Raw genomic sequence first — 18,288 nt, forward strand, 5'->3', positions numbered from 1 at the left:
ACGCAAAGAGGATTTATACCGCGAATTGAAAGAATCGTGGCTTGTCGACTCTTAGAATTAGTCTCGAAATTCATACTTTTTTTAAAATTTCTATTTGAGTACTTAAAAATTTAGAGATAAATGGTTATGATGTGCTTGAAGATATGTGCATTTCGTTGCTTTTTAGCTATCGAGCTAGATTTGTAAAATTGACAAGATACTAAGATTAATTAATTTATTTCTAGATCGTAGAATAGGAGCAGATGTAATATCCGTCTGTAAGCTCTGCGACATAAAATTCATTTACATTATTTATTTCTAGTATATTCGAAACTTTATAAAGCAAACCGTTTCTGATGGCTGAGTGTTATATGTCACGGTAAAGTAAAGAATTTACCAATGTTCATGTCAGAATGTTTGTAGAAAACTGAGAAATCTTTATAGCGTTAGTTTATAATTTTAAAGTCCGGGGTACGATCCACTAAAACAGCTCGTAATGGAATTTATATTCTATGCTTAGGAAGAATCAGATTAACATGAGGAAAATGGATGTCAGTCTAAAACGGAATATGAATATACGAGTTATGAAACTGGAAATGTTTCGGATCTTTAAATCTTTCCACCCCTTTAAATTTCTTACAATTGCTTGAAATAAAATTGTAAAAACAGAATAATGTGATAATGATGTGAAAATTATGTAATCATTATACATCGTACACGTTTCTCAGAAATTATCTAGCCAGACCGCATTAAATTTATCAAGCACCGATAAGAAACATTTCTATAAATCAAACATTTTGAAAGATTGAAAAGTTTAATAAGCTTTTCGCGCAGTCGTTATTACCGCTGACGAAGAGTTATTTAATTTTTTTTTTTCTTTTTCGCTATATTGGAGTTTAAGGGTCGCACAGGAATTTTCATTACAGCGCACAATGGTAATTGGTGCTTTTCGCGATCTACATGGAGAAGGATGAGGATCGTGACGCTCGACGTATCGTGCGCGCGGAGAATTTTGCCCGCGCGTATTTCGGCGCCTAACTTTTTATACGGCGTTTTCGCGCGCGACGAAATGACGTAGTAAATCCTCGTTTCGCGAATTTAGTTCCAGAGCGCGAATAATAAAGCGCGGACGTATCTTCGCTCAGCGTTTTACCGTCGCTGGCGAGTACGAATGTATTTCGAAAAACTGCTTACGCGCTTCACAGTTGCTGTGAGAGTTCGCACGCGTCTGCGACGTCGGCGTTGCGACGTCGGAAAATGATATCGCGGCGCGATAAGAAAAGGTAAAATTATCACTTATTGGCTCGTTTCAGAAATGCAAAAGTTATTGTTAAGTCTGAAACTTTTCAGTAAATATGTTGTCTCAGTATAATATTTAACAAACTTTGTGCGAGCAAAATTATTACAAGTATTTAATATATTTCTACTTTTCTAATAAATGTAGTAAAGAGTAATTTGTAAAGTTGAGGCCTTTACTTGCGACAGATTAGTGCGTAAGTAATATAAGTTTTTACATTACAAAAATGTAGAAGGTTTCTGCTAATTAAACTTCAGAAATACGAATAACGTAGCAACAAAATCTTTCTTTTCCGCGGTTTAATATTAGACTTCACTTTAACTCTCTCTCAATGTAATTCGTTGAGAATGGGAGGCATCCACGAATATCTGGAAATTTTAATCCAAAACAAAATATGAATATACATTTCCTGCAGAAATAATACGTACGTATTTTTGTATATTATGGAAAGAATGTCTAAAATGTCAGATATCATATATAAAGCACGCTTCAAGCACGTATTCTCGTTTTGTTGTCTGGAGGCAACGCGATACGATAGATAGATTAGTAGAATTTAGTTTTAAAACTTAATTATAAAAATTTTCAATACCTGATATTAAAAAGCTATGGAAAGGTCTGCGCCGATGAGAACAAAAAAAAACATAAAGATATTTAATTTTAAATTAATAAAAGAATTATAAAACAAGCGAAAAATTGAACAAGATTTTAAATAAGACAAAAATTTGCAAAGTTCTTTTTTCAATCTCTCACTTCAAATAAACCTTCGTGAAATCCATTAAAAAGATAAAAATGAAAATTATTCAAGACATCGTAGATAAGAAAATAAGTGCGGTCAACATGGAACACTCTATATCCAACTAAACTGACTACGGTCCCGCCTTAATAAGCTTTTATAGGCCGCAAGCTCACTGAGATTGAAGTGTTAGGCACTTCAGTGCTTAATAGACACCTAAGCTTGAAGTGGTCGGTCGGTGTGAAGAGGCCCTTAAAGTTCCTTTAGATCTTTATAGGTTGTTAGATTTTCGACGTTCATTATAGCTGCGACGAAAAAGAAAAAGTTCAAATTTTGAAGTTTTTACTTAAAGATTTTTTACTTCTCAACAATTTCGTATATCTCAAATTTCCCAGATCTCTTTTGTTCGCGTAGATCTTTAAAGTTTCTCAAAATATAGTCACGTAAAACAATAGAAAATAACGTTTCCATTATTCTCTTTATTATGTTATTAAAAAGTACACGCTTACTTGTTAAATAATTTTAAGCGCACAAGAGTGAATCTTTTTAAAGACATTATGATTAAATTGATAAACAGAATTAAAAATGTATGCTAGAGAAAACCGATTTAATCACCATTAAACGTAACAACGTTGACGAAACAATAAAAAACAATTTCTTCGTGGAATCGCGCATATTCTCCTCCATTTCCTTTTAATTGTACAATAACGAGACACACGGTGCAACAGTATCGTAACAACAAGCTTGTTTACGTACTGTAATAATTTTTCTCTCGTATTTGCATCGGTCGGCATACTTTCGCCTTGCCGCAGTCGTTCGCGCGAAACCTACTCGCCACCCTTTGCTTTAAACGGAGATGGGTTAAATTGAAGGGTACCTCGGCGAAACAGCGCTAATACCACATTCCACCCTCGAAAAAGAAGCACTCAGACCGTACCAGCTCGTGCCACCTTTTACCCCCTTTCGCCTCCTTCCCTAGTCCTTTCGTTAACCCCTTCTCTAATATGCAGTAAAGAGACTCACGTTCAAACTTTGGGCAGTAATTAATCCTGGAAATTACTCATTTTCGGTGTTGCGCGAAGCGAGGTTTTTCTCGCTACTGAGGAATGCCCGGTAACCAAAATTCGCCGTCTTCGCTATTCGATGAATTACTGAATATACCATCAGTTAAATATTTGGCTATTTATCAGTTAAATATTGTGCAAATAACTAATATTTAGCGATCAATTATAATTAACCAATAATTAAATTATTATATGCATGTAATTTATAAATAAATACGCATGGAAAATCAAAATAAACTGATCGCGATAAATTGTAAACTATATTACAATTCACTTATGAATATGTCTGTATAACAAGGGGAGGCCGTTTACTTGTATAAATATCTGAATAAAATCACGATATATTTTCTCGATTTTGTAACTTTGCATTTCCACGTATGTGCGTAAGCCTATTAAAATATTTAAATATTACGACATAACTATGACACTATCATATTATATCTAAAACGTAATCACGATATGATCAAAACGCAATCATAATATAATTACAAAATCGTAATTACCAGTGGGATCAATTTATGTCGTTGATTCTAATGCGATTCAATTGTTAAATTCCGTCGTATTCGATGGAATCGAGTATATCGAAATATTGCTCGTACCACAATCTGATATTGATGCATGTTCAAATGATATTCATATGATAGCAACGCCATAGAATTACAATACTATATAGTTCTCGATATCTCATCGACAGTATTATCAAATGTTTACCGTTAAATAAGTAATAAATGAAGAACGTTGACTACCATTAGCACGTTGATTAAATTTGCGGTTTAATGATGTATAATAACAGTATTATCATCGAATAACCAAAAATTATTCTGAATTTAATGAATAAAGAACCAGTTATATAATATGTATGTTTTTAAAAATAAACGTTTAAAATATGCAGTAAAATTTCATAACCAAAAATCATGTATAATCGTTGAATTAAATATTAGTAAGCAGAATCATAAATATCATTTACGGATTATAATATATAATAAGTACCGATAATTGTAAAATTTTCAAAAATTAGTGAACAAAGTACAATGTAATAACATTATGATTTTGCCTGCCGTTGTCGTTTATTCTCTCGGCAAAAGAGAAATGTGATGAAATTCTATTTTTGCATTACTTCCTCAGATTTTGTATACTGTTTCGACCATGAAATTGGCGGTACACGCTGACAGGAAGTGCAACAACGGCGCGGAAGAAACGCGTACGGGTCAAGATTAATAGCCGCGCGGCACGTTAGCATCGCATTGGGATAATTAACATACCGTATTTACATAGACATTAGACAAACAGTTGATTAGAAAGATATAGGCGGCCGGGCGGCCGCCGTTGGCGTGCCGTTGTAAATACAGCTGGTATTCTAGCAGATAGCCACTGTGATTCATGGGGGACAGCCGCCACGCGGCGGATCTATAGATCCACCCTCCGATACCGAGACATCCCACCCATCCCCTCGGACAACTTCAACCCTCCTACCCTTCGGGCACTACCGCACGCGAACAGTCCATACGTTTCACCTGGATAAGGCGCGTCCGTAATCTATGGATTACCCCGAAGAAGTTAATGAAGGCACCCCCTGTGGGAGCGGAGGGCTGAGTTTGTTACTGAAGGAAGTCGTAATTTTGTCGGAAATTTGGAGAAATTATCGGTTGGGGATTATGAGCTGGATAATAAAAAGAGAAGAGTCGTATACAGATTTGAGTGTCGTGGATTATGAATGTCTTAATTTTTTTGAAAATTTTTTCGGGAAGAAAATAAAAAGTTCATTTTAGAGTAAATTGTTAAGTACACGTTTCGAGAAATTCGGTCCTTTTACTTTGACACACATCGACAGTTCATTTTATTTCATTTTTTTTTAACGTTAAACTATTGAAAATCTTATATCTTAATAATTAATTCAAGAGACAAAATCTTTTCAATCTTTTTAAAGGTAATATAAGAATGATTCAAATATTTATCACATATCAAATTGAAAATTGTCAGAATTATTTTATCCATTAAATTTAATATTTAACTAAAAATTCATGAATGTTATTTTAATTCCTAATATCTAAAGTATATTAGAATAAATTTTTCATGACAAATAGAGGGAAAGAAACATTGAAGATAAATTGATTAAATTAACTAACGCAGTAATTGAATCAAAAGATTAAAATATTTAGATAATTTAACTTGTTTAATTTTTCATATTTTCGAGACGTTAAAAGTGCCGAACGATAGTCGTCGTTGAAGCGAAAAAGATATTACTTTCCGATAGCCTCAATAAGTGGACTTAGAGGCGAAACGACAACTGAAATATTTATGTCTCAAAACATACACGTATGCGTCGATACGATACAAAATGCGGCATCGCTGGCGCATTACGCGGTTATATACGCGCGGCGATTACTCGACGTAAGATACAAATCCGATACTCCATCATGGTGCGGCGCGCGCTTGTTCATGGAGCCATAAAGGAACGTCGCGATAACGTAAATGATGAAAACCGAGAAGTACGTGCCGCCCGCGACGAGCAGTGGTTTTACAACTACTACCTACCGATATATACATATACATATATATATAAATGATATATACATATAAATACGTATATATTTCTACGTTTTACTATTCGCGTTTTATTTAATTGCCATATTCACGAAAAAAAGAAATTTCACAAAATTACCTAAATCATTTATTATACTCTACTACTATTAAACCAAACATAATTTTTAATTAAATATATCTACGTACGTGGAAGTGTTAATTTAACGTGTATTATGCAAGATTTTTTTCGGGATAAATGAGCCATGTTTAACCATTATTTGTTTTACCGAAAAATGTTATCTAATTGTTCATTATTAATTCGTTTTAGCAAAAAAGTATTTATTTTCTTTGTTTTTGTTTTACTCTCGTTGGAAAATGTATTTTCAATAAAAATGCAAATTTGTGTACCTTTTTTATACATTCTTTTGACACATTATGTATATATGTTAAGATATTATTATTAAAAAAAAATTGATAATTATGCAACAAAGTTTTTTTTACTGCGGGATCTTAAAGGAGTAGTTTTTAATGTGGACAACGTGTGCAATATATCAAACGTCTATAGCACTGTTGGCAACAAAAATCGTTTGTTTTTTAGTGTTCGATGTAGTTGATATCTATTGTGCAGTATTCGGATTGCGTTGTCCACGTGATTTGTATAAACAATCGATTTGTTTGCTTTGAAACAGACATCAGTCACATTTTTTTTTTGTAAATTGAGTTAACAGTGGTTTTTGATATTCTAGATCTGTTCCCTGTATTGCATTAAAAAAAAAGAACATGTACTAGCTCTATTACCGCGGTACAGTTAATTTTGTAAATAATAATGATAGTTAAATATTTATTCTGACATAAAAATTAAGATTGATAAGCTTTACTGAGTCTAGACATTTGTTAAAAAAAAAGTTAAAGCAAAAGAATGTAAAGTTTCATAATTAGGTTTTCACACAAATATTTGATAAAGAACTTCGACTTTTTATCAGAGCAAAAATATTCATAACAGACGGTCAAAACGTTTGATAAAAACGTTCGGTAAAAAGAAGCGGACCGCGTCAGTTAAAATAATTTTTCCTGAAAACTGCGCGAATAATAATAAAAAAAAAAGATTTTAATTACCACGTACGTGTCAAATCTATTTCTTCGCTATATTATAATTTACTTGAAGACTCTGTATAAGTCACGCTATTCTGTTGTATTCTGACAGATATGTAATTAAGGCCCGTACTGAATCATAAGTGGTGGATCAGTCATAAAACATCAGAGTACCTTGGAGGTTCCCTCACGACGAGTGATGGGTTAACCGCAAGTACAGTATCTATATCTACCAAGCAGTCCCAACTGCCATGTTGTACCTAAGCTGCTTGTGTCTACAGTAGTAATTCACAGATCTTTGCCTGAAGTTACGTACATATTTGGTATCGTGCCGTCTTTCTCCGACATGTTAAAGCAGACGTAAAAGACAAAAGGTAAAAAACATTTCTTAATATAGATCGGTGAGCAAACTCCGATGGCGTAAAACTTCGTTATTAAAAAGAAAAGAATTTACACTCTCGGGAGACGCATTTATACACACTGAGAAATACTGACGATCGAATCCAATATAACGATTTGTTCTACCCATTGTTCTGGCCCCAAGGTGGTTATCACTCGAGTACTCACGGTACTTGAAGAGATGACTCTGCAATGCGTGAGTGAGGTGAATACCTAAAGGATCCCCTGAGAGTTCTTAGGGGGAGGGAAAGAGAGTGAGAGAGAAAGAGACTAAGAAGAAGGCAGAGATAGAATGGAAAGGTCGAAGGACACCTGAGTGACGACTATGTAAGCTGCGGATCGGTTTCTAATAATATTCTATTTCACTGATATCAATTATTTAATAATGAACAAAAATAGTGTTGCAATTAATTTGCTTGAAATAAAAAGCAGGAAAAAACCGTAACACAACGATATTACGTTTATAGTTTTCGTTTCTAATTCGGGAGTCTTTTCGATATTTGGCAATAAATTATTCCGGGTAACAATTAACATCTCATGGCTGCTTTTATTGGTACGGCCACCAATATCTCACCGGCCGGAAGGACATCCGTTATGTTACGCGACATCCCGCGACGTAATTACCTTAACGTGTGATAATCCCGAAATTTTTTCCGGGGAATTTCGAACGCGCGGTAAAGCACGGCGAGGCTTGCAAGCGCCGCGTCGGCTCGATTATCGCAACTAGAGCGTCGCGACGCGGACAATAAATAATGCGACGCTAATAAACCCGGCCGCGTACACACGGCGCGCACGATGCAATTTCACGTGGGAATGCGTTCCTCTTTTTTTCCGCGCGAAGCGGCGCCGCGCGCTGCTCCGCGCCGCGACGCATTGCTCGCTGTTGCGTGAAACTGTGTTGAGCGGAAAAGCGATGCCGACTTATGCAAACGACGCGCTTTACGTGCGCGTCGCGACGCGCTCGACGAACGCCGTAAAGGTAATACAACCCTACGCGAAGCCGATCACTAGATTTTTTATTACATCATTTAAATACTTTGTGCCTCATGCGCGAGAGCTATAAGAAAATTCCTCTCGCCAATCTTTTTAATTTAATTATTCACTGTTATAAGAGTTCTTTAACCTTTATTTTAATCTATTTTTTTCCCCCTTTTTTTTTCTCGTCGCATTTCTTTCATTTATCTTTTATCATTTATTATAGGCTTTTCCTTGACAAGAGCACGCAGTTTTTTTTAAATAAAAATATTGTATAATTGACAATAAAGGATTATATTTTAAACCATTTATATTTATTTTCTGAATTTTGCGCGTTTCAACCAAGAGTTTTATGAAATTCCTTTTAGGGGGAATAAAACCGTAATTGAATAATTTTTCGAATAAAATATTCCACCGCGGATAAAGCCGTTATCAATTGCACGATCAAAAACTATCCGAATATTTAAAATACCGCGACAATTAATATATTGCATAAAAAGTCCGCAATTTTGCGAAACAGTTTCCACTTCCCCTCGTTCCACCTCCCTCCCTCTTGCTTTTTTGTTATTATTATCTCACAAAAAAGAAACGTCGCTTTTGCCTGCGTTTATTTTCCGAGAAGCGAAATACTTTAAATTTACAGTGAAATTTAATAACTCACCGAACGCAGAGGGAATTTATATTTTTGTTAATTAATGCGTGGCTCGCATATCTAGCTTATTCCTGTTTTTCTTTGCAAGTTAAAAATTAAACATTCAAGCAGAATTAAACGACGGAATATTTTTATCTAATCAACAGGTACGTTTTCAAGGCAATGTCAAAACGTTATTCAATACGTTGCGGCGGAATTCGACTATGTCATCGTCGGCGGTATCGCATAAATAAATATCGAATCTTGTCTAATTCCGTCGTGAATTTTGGATGATCGATGGTACCGCGCGAGTACGCTAAACTCTGTCAGAACGGGTCGGGTTAATCGATAACAGTATTTATTTACAGACAATTGTATGTTTAACTGCCGTATATCATTGTTGGTCTGCTATCCTTGCTCACAACTACCGTTATTTATCGACGGTACCGAAATACGGATTGCTGAATAATACTAAATGTAGACATGAAGTTTTAACGATTGCAGTAAAAAAAAAACCCCCCACAAAAATTTAAATATAAACTCATGTATTTTTATCAAAAGGTATTTTCAATAAATTTTAAACAAATTATTGTTCTTTTGTGCTGATTAAAAATCATGCTTGTCAAAAAAGCTACAGTTCTTTTGTTAATTTCATATGGTTTTTATGTCGTTAGAATTTTGATTAGAAGTTTACCTGTTACCGCTTTCATTCTCGTTGTAAACTGCAGTTTACGTCTACTTCGCGATTTATTTTCGTTGAGAGAAGATCATTGTGAGCTTTTATTGCCTATTGTGAAGAATAGTTTGCAGATGCCAGTAACAATTTCTCCTGTTACATGGCTGTCAAATATACTCGAAAACATATGCCAGGGTACCTCATGTTATAACGTGTTATTAGGTACAGCGTATAGTTATGTTATACGTAAAGTTTTTTCGCAAGGTTTAATCAAAATCCTATTAAATTAAAATTTATTTCAAGTTAAATAAATATAGATAAATCTTTATAATATTTTTTGTTCCTGTTTTGAAAAGTAATGATTACAATCGCGATCGATAATAATCGACTAAAATTTTCCGCGCGTTATCACACAGTACTTCTATTTACTCAAATTCTCATAACAAAATCACTCGTCTGATTTATCGAAAGGCACTACGGAAATAAACGACCGACAAATCTGCAGGTTGTTTTTCAATTACGGCGACGAGAGCTTCTCTGGATTTTTATCTAAACAATTTTATCAAAATAACAGTTTTGCTTTGATAATATCCTATTATCTAAGCCGACCAACTGCGACAAGACATGTTCGTGAGAGGAATTATTTAATAATTCTGCCCCTTGTCACGACGTGACCCCTATGAACCTGCCAATCCTAATCGACGAAACGCTAAAATATCGTGTCGATCTAACAAAGTATTTTTTAAAAGGTTCCAATTCATGTACATCATTGTAATTGGAAACATTAATTAATTATAATAATTTTTTTAATAATTAAAATTGAGTAATCAGTGGTCGACGACGTTGCCGGTTTAAGAAACGCAATACAAAACTACGAAAAAAAAATCATGCGACTTACCAATCTGCATGAGCTTCAGCGGAGTTGTTGAGTTCTGCCGGTGACTGTAACATAAAATGCAAAATATTAATGTAGAGATGTTGGTATATTAATTAATAAAGATAATAAAAAAGGTAAAATTTTTTTTAATTAAAGATTTTATAAAAAAGAATTAATTTTCACCTAAAAGTTGCTCCGCCGAGGCATGATGCCCTTCCCGGGCCTGCTCCTCCTCTCAGATGACGACACTTTCGTTGATAGTAGTAATGCAGCTGCGTCGATCTGTAACAAAAAAATATATATAATTTAATAAACGGCAACAATAAAATCGATTATCAGTTAATTTTGGCGTTACATCAATTTTTTATAGATAAGATAATATAATATTAAAAAATAATTTTAGAGTGTATATCGGATATAAACGGAATTATTTACAACATTAAAAGAATTTATACATAAATAATTCACGCGAGGTATTGACTTCGGAAATGCTCTCCGCGCGAAGAGTATTTATCCTACTAGTATATACTGTGCGTACCAAAAAAATTTCGTTATCAATTAATATTAGTATCTAATTATATTATCAGCGTTTACTCGATGAGCGATTTAATTTTTAATATAATATACATATATTCACGCGCGTCTCATCACGCGACTCGAGACTTGTCGATACTAGACAAGACGATACACGTATCACGTACGCGTCCCAGCCATGGGCTTTGGGTTGCAGCTTCACGAATACTCGGAGATTTTTAGAACAACACGAAATCCTTCGTGCCTCCGTCCCTCAGAGTCTCCTCGGATTCCTCCGTACCTTCTTTCTCTCTCTCCTTCTCTCTTTTTCCCTCCTTCTCGCGAGAATTACGAAATCCCCTAACACGTCGCGTATAATGCACGCTGGTGCATCCGGGATGATGTGGATACGCGTACGCGTGTATGCATGAGTACGTGCGTGCGTGTTTCATGTCTCGCCGCTCGTTCGCGCGCGATCGAGTTTACTCGCTCGCGCTCGCACGTCGGCATGAGCGCGTCGGCTCGTTGAAATTTAATTTGTCCCGACGCAAAACTAGTTCCATCTCCATTTTCTACGTTATTCCTGAAACACGCAGCATGTCTCGAGGATAAGCAGGATATCGTATCAAAAAGCGGAAATCGCAAAAAATGCGAGACGATGTCAATGATAAATTGGGACAGACTTTCCTGACGATCCTAATATAAGCATAATTCTAGCATTTCGATCTCGTTTAGGAAAAATACACAGCAATCATTAATCATCGATATCTATCACCGAATTGATACGCGGTAAATAATTAAGGGCTTGTGTCACGGTAATCATTTGAAATAAGAAAGTAATAAAAAAAAAGAAGACCATAAAGTTAAAGTCACTTCTTTTGCCTTACTTTTACTGCGTTTTGGTAAAAATATTTTCTAGTAATGTTTAATATAGGCATATAGTTTAGTATTCTATGAGATTTATTATGCGCCGATGCGAAAGCATATATGCATTCGTAACAACGTAAAACCTCTTAAATTTTTCAAAATGGCCAGTCGATTTGCTGTTCACGTAAGTTCATAAAACGGAAATAGATGGTATCGCTTTGTTTCCAGCCAAATTTTTAAATATTTCATCCCTTCGCTTCTAAATAAAATAGCAACGTTGTTACCATTGGTCTTTGCACGTATCGAAAAGCTCGGTATACGAATCGAAAGCTCGGTTAAGTATACAATTCGCGAAGAAAGATACAAACGTACTACTTCCTGGTTATTGTATGATATCGATCGTGTATTTGTGAGATAAAAAATAGGTATGTACTCAATACTATTTTTTATATTTTTTATCTTTGTCCTATAAACATCGTAGATCTATGTAAATGCATTTTAAATTTATTTGACATTTTAAATATTGATTTTCTTATCATTTCAAGTATTATCGGTAGTGTATTTGTGAACAACCTCAGAAATTATGGTTGTCTGATTTTCAACGTTACATATATTCGTTTCGTTACCTCGTTTTTTTAGTAATAAATGTTTTAAATTAAAAAAAAAATTATTTAACATGTTTCTGCACAGCGTAAAAAACGTTGTACTAGTATTTCTGTTATTCCCAGTTTACGCAAAAGAAAAATTCTTTTTTTTTAAATTTATTTATTGGCAAATAAAATTTTATTAGACGTTTTTCTTAGTTTTAACTTTGAAAAGATCGATAAAATAAAATTTATTAAATCAAAAATTATTTTAATTTATAATTAAAATGTAAGTAGGCTGTGTTGAGATTATGAGAATTTAAAAAGTAGAACAAATTATAAAATTGTGATAACAGAAACAGATCAGAGGAAAAATATACATATAATATATTAATATATTCTTGCATTGAATATTAGTATAATATAAATATACTTTTGGTTCTCTATGCTCGACATCTCTATCTAAGGATCTTTCTGGCATACGCTTGATCGAAGGATGCATCCAAGGGTATGGTATCCTTGGATGCATTCTCGCGAAGGCTAATGTACGAACATTCGTGCATTCGTTCCCCGTTTTATTTATTCGTACTTTTATTTCCGAGATAAACTCTCCCTCTTGCCTTCCGTTCACGGCGTCTTCCTTCCAGCAGATTTCCGTCTTATTGTGTCGCGTAGCGTTTCTCTCTGATAAGAGAAACGCTCGTGAAAAGCAGCGTTCGAAGGTAGAACGCGCGTTGGCGTTTTGGTCTGAGAGATTTTTGTTAAAAAAATGCGCACACGTTAGCGGAATAATAAAAGCGAAAAGCAGAATAAAACTAATAATTAAAAAAAAAAATGAAAAGAAACAATAGTAATTTAATGATAATAAAAATGAAAGTGCTAAATAGAAAATTAAGTGAACATCTGCATTATTTTATTTTAAAGGAATATTTAAATATTGTTCTATGATAGTTTTATAACAATACGAGGAATAAATGTATTTTCATATTACAATTTTCTTTAGGCAAATGTTGCATGTAAAATTTTTATTTTGACTTTAGAGAGTTTAATCATCGTGTTATGCAACGTAAAAGTATTCTTTTTCAAATATATTAAATTTTTATAAGGAACGAGAGAGAGTTTTATCACAAAATAGCGTTTTTCTCCGTGCTTAAATTTTATTAATTTTTTTCTTACGCACGAATCTTCGTACAGAATTATTAAAAAAAAATTAATTAAATCAATATTCATCCTAATTAAAAAGCCTAATCGCGAAGCTGCATATAACACGTAAACGAGAAATCATATGATCAATTATGATCGCGCGCGATTACATCTGCCACGCTTGATAAACGCGCATTACCGTTCATAAATAAAAATTATATGAAAAACACTGAATCAATGTTCACAACGTACCCATTTCCGCATTTGGTACACGCGTATCACGATTAATTACAACGCAATTACATTCGGTTGCAGCACGATTATACTCGATTGCTCGTAAGCGCGACTCGCCTTCGATAAATGAAATTTGCGAGCAGTTTTAAAAGCGTAACTCGAAACTCGATCGCGAGCTGCTGATAGAAAGAAATATTGTTTCAAGAAATTCAGAAAAACAATGAGAGAATTAGTGCATCTGTGAAATATATTTGAAGTTTATAAAAAATATCGCGACTAATGGAAGGTTAATGCGCTGTTACGTCTAACGCGACGCCCGTTAAGCGATACGTTAAAAAGACTTGATAATAGTCATGGCATATAATCTGTGTAATGGTACACGTAATTTAATATTTTTTCAAATATTAATTCGTACGATGTTACTGCAGAATAAAATCTGTGAAGCTGTAAAAATAGCGAGAAAAATATGCTTGGCGCTAGATCATTTCGCGACGTTTCGATTGTAATTTTTGCGTCGGATACTTTATCAGATTATGTTAAGATACGATTTAAATTGTCCTGGTGACTCAAGTGATACTTAATATACTTCTGAAATATTTATAAATGTCTCACTTTTATATAAAAAAAATATATATATAAAAATAAAAAAAAACGAGATTAGGTTTTTAATAGAGATCGCAACTCCAGACGATTTGATTTCGCAACATTTGATCGGATATCTCGAATTCCCGAACACGTTATTAATACATTTTGCACTGGAATTATCATTCATTAACTGGATCAACTAACATCCGTCCAATACTCGATTTAATGTTTTCAATACGTACACGTTTACCGATTCGTACTACTTCGTAAGATAGTAATCATGCAAACATGCTGAAAACATTGTGAAATATATTTCGCTTTCGCACGACGGTCGTTCAACAAGACATATTTCGGTATTGTTTAATACCTCGCAATATTAACGCGTACATACGCTATTCAGTTTTGCGCAAAAAAAGGGACGTGGTGGAAACTTTTTACGAAGCAACAGTAACAATGCGGTGAGCAGTGGCTGTCGGCGTGCTTGAAATTTTTATACTCTCGTATGAATTCAAATTGATGCAATAATTATCATCGAATATTTCGAGCATGCAACTGTTTTAAATTAGCTCCAACGGCGCAAGGAATCTTTTCGCAATCCGTATTATACAAGATGTAGTCCGAAATAGGTTCGATAAAAAAAAAAAAAAAAAAAGAGAAAAGAAAAAAATTACGAAGACACCGCGAATACTTCAACGACGAGCGGCGCCAGAATCGCAGCATGTTTCGTTATATTGCATGAAGGTTAAGGTTAGCTTTTGCACGTCGGACTAGCACGTTACAAACCGCAATGCACATCGCGACTAATTATGACTTTGTAGTGCATCGTACTTGGAATTCGGTCCCTTATCGACGCTCAGCTCGGCATTTCTTGCGAGATGTGAAACTCACGAAGCAACGGTACGGCGACGCCGAGAGCATTTTGCCACCGTATCGTTCTGGATGTTCACCGGCGATATTCTCTGCTCGTTTAGCACTTCCCCCGATCGATTCGCTTGTACTTTGATATTAATCAACACCTCGCGGTATCGACAACGCGTGTACGCGACTCATTTTTGCGCAAAAAGGAACGCAATGACGCTCTGCGTGAAGCTGCGCCGCGTCAACTGACGACAATAACTTCACGCGGCTTGAACTTTAATGCCGTATTTTCATTTACCTGATATAATAATCGCTCGTCCGATGCCAGATTTGACACTCCTGATACAAGTCTATCACGTTTGATCCATAAAAATTCCGCGTTAGTAAACTGTAAAAAAAAATTTATTTCACGGATTGTCTCGTTTTTGCGTAGCTTATATCTATACTATTGCATTCAGCACGGCGGGATTAAAATTTTTATGGCTTATATCCATTTTTACCAAATATAAATTAATTTCAATCTCACTTTAGTCATTTATCTCTTTCTATTCTAGCTTTTTTCGAAACTAAATTGATAAAAAATAAATTATATCAAAATAAAATCAGAAACAAATTTTAATGTTATAAAGACATAAAATTAATTAAAATAATTAATATCGAAAATTTAATACGTTGAATAACGAACAAATGCTCAAGAATTTTAAATGCAGTTCATTGTTGAAGATCAGCCTATGCAATTTTCTTTAAAGTAATAGCAAAATTAAGAACGCAAACTGAATTTTTCATACAGACGCCAATAACCCGCAGACGGAGCGCGTGTCAAATTTATGTGACATTTTGCATCTAGCGATTCAATTGTGCATATATGTCTAGTGATTTGGTCATACATAATATGTGTGCTAGCACACGTATACTCGGCGTATAATTATTAATGAAATCAATTAATTCAACACGTCACGACAGGACGCATTAATAATGGCAAAGTTTCCTTACCACGGGATCGAATATTTCAACAGCCAACCAGCAATCTGACGCCCCGGACGGTCGTGTACTTTACATATCGTTGCTAATTAACATTTTGCGATAATCACGTAATTTTCTTACATAACCTTATTCGTCGTATAAAGAATATCGTAGAGTTGACGCGAAGCTCGCGTCTGCAGATCTGCCGTCTTCGATTCCGAGTCTGATCTACTAGAACTGCACTTTTAATACTCCCCACCACCACGCCAAGAGCCAATCGCCTGTCAAAAAATTCGGAGCACTAGTTGATATAATAAGGTGCATTTTGCACTTGCAATTCAGTACGTATTCAATCGCCACACCGTTTGCATCGTTCGCATCTTTTAAAATGAGAGCGGTCCTTTTAAGGATAGCTACTCACGATTGAACATTGATCTTGTGTATGAAGATCTTCATTTCGTTCTTACAATACAGCCATCAAATATCATACTATTTCAGCCACTTTATCTTTTTTTAGTTTACATCTCGAGATTTAATGCATTAATTTGATACAATTTTTACGCCACGAATTGAGACAAAAAGAACGTGCAGACGATATTCGTAAAAAGCCAAAGAAAGCTTCGTAAAATTTCGGTCAAGAGTTTATTCGGGGGTTAATTAATAATAATTTCGACGTGAGATAACGGATATGCGAATTACGGGGCTTCTCGATTTACCGTCGCATTTATTATTTCAAGATCGGAAAACGATGTATGTTTTCATATTAAAAGCACCATCGGCTAGACGATCACTAATCGATGCATTTTGTTGCAATTATATCACGATCGATAATTGGGAGAAGTTAGGTTATAGAGCAAGCGTACTAGATTCGTATGAAGTTGCCCCCTGATCTTAGTCGTCGCGATGTGAGAACGCGTCCTAGCGTTCCAAATGTTGCAACGTCCCTTTCGTCGCGCCTCTCGTCGCGCCATCTCGTCGCGTCTCTTTTAGCGTAAAGGTGTCTCTTTCGCGTGAGTCACGGTCGCGTCTGTCAGTACTTGATCACGGATACAGCGTCGAGCAGAGTAACGTAATCGTGCGAGTGTCAAACAGTGTCGATATCTGAGGGAATCCGGAAAGACGGGCGAGTGCATTTAGCAGAATATCTAGCTCGCCGCTATCGTTGCGTCCCGTTTCGCCGGATCTCGCCTCGCACGAGAATCGGAGTGATGTACGCGAAAGAAGTGTCAAATTCGTCAGGCCGCTGGGTATACTGTTCCGTTCGAGAGACTTAACCGTGACCTAGACACTACCGAGCGACAAGACTTTCGTCCCCCTCGCCGCCGAGCCGTTCGTGCAAGGAGCACCGTACCGCATCGCTTCGCCGCGCCGCTTCGCCGCGTCGCGTCGCCTCTGTACAGAGCCTCGCGATTTTTTCGATGGAAGCGAATCGAGCGGCATAATGACAAATCCTAATCCTGGATGGCGATCGAAGATGTCCGGCAGCGCGGGATCGTGGGTGCAAGCTCTATATGTTGGAGGTTAAATACGCGTACGTTTCGGAAATGCGGAACCGTGTGTGCGAGTTTTTAAATCGGAAGTCGAATATGTGTAAGTCTCGGGAATGCGGAATTGTGTGTGCGAACTATATATTGAATGCTGAATACGCGTGCACACAGATACGTCTCGAGAGTGCGGAATTGGGAGTGCGCGCTCGAATGTCGACAGCCGAATGTGCGTACGTTAAGGGAGTGCGGAATCGTGTGTGCGTGCTCTAATGTCGACAGCCGAATACGCGTATGTTGTCGGTGTGCAGAATCAAGTGTCCGTACTACACTTCTCGCGATTCACCTGACTCTCACTCGTCGGATAAATTTGAACGTTCCCAACAATCTCGATGGTTTCCGGTGTGCGATTAAGGACGAAGGATTAAGATTTCGACATTGAACTGATACGTGAATTGATTGATTCGCGATTGTTGAAGTTCTACCGGGATAGAATCCCCGCTTCGTGGAGTCTTCGTATCATGAATCGTCTCATGAATCGTCGAGAAATCTTCGTCGTTGGAGCTAAGGTTAGTTGTATTCATCACAATACAGTTAATTTTGTAGTCACGGAAGAGGGAATATATTAACTGCGCGATACGAGCATGAGATTTTGTGATCACGTCCAGCCTTGTGAAGATTTCTAAACTAATCTGATTAAATAAACGAGGATATTTCTCTCGTAAACAATTAAGACTATTATAAATTTCGACACGTTAAAAAGTGCAATTGCATAGTAAATATTGCGAAACGTTAGCGTTGTCTCATTTAT

General features: G+C 35.7%; 1 protein-coding gene and 1 long non-coding RNA gene across 2 annotated transcripts in view; one reads left to right on the forward strand and one right to left on the reverse strand.

Annotated features, from left to right (window-relative positions):
• Trap1 (TNF receptor associated protein 1) overlaps window positions 1-10,515 on the reverse strand; it is a 39,637-nt gene extending 29,122 nt beyond the window's left edge. Inside the window, exons 1-2 of the mRNA XM_070655133.1 lie at window positions 10,430-10,515; window positions 10,268-10,311 (exon numbers count right to left, since the gene is read on the reverse strand). Coding sequence (XP_070511234.1) covers window positions 10,268-10,277 — 10 coding nt within the window. The 5' untranslated portion in view covers window positions 10,278-10,311; window positions 10,430-10,515. The remainder of the gene's footprint in view (window positions 1-10,267; window positions 10,312-10,429) is intronic.
• LOC139101745 (uncharacterized) overlaps window positions 1-18,288 on the forward strand; it is a 48,699-nt gene that overhangs the window by 11,763 nt on the left and 18,648 nt on the right. The window lies entirely within an intron of this gene.

The sequence above is a fragment of the Cardiocondyla obscurior genome, linkage group LG04 (genome assembly GCF_019399895.1).
Source record: "Cardiocondyla obscurior isolate alpha-2009 linkage group LG04, Cobs3.1, whole genome shotgun sequence".
In the NCBI taxonomy this organism is placed as follows: domain Eukaryota; kingdom Metazoa; phylum Arthropoda; class Insecta; order Hymenoptera; family Formicidae; genus Cardiocondyla; species Cardiocondyla obscurior.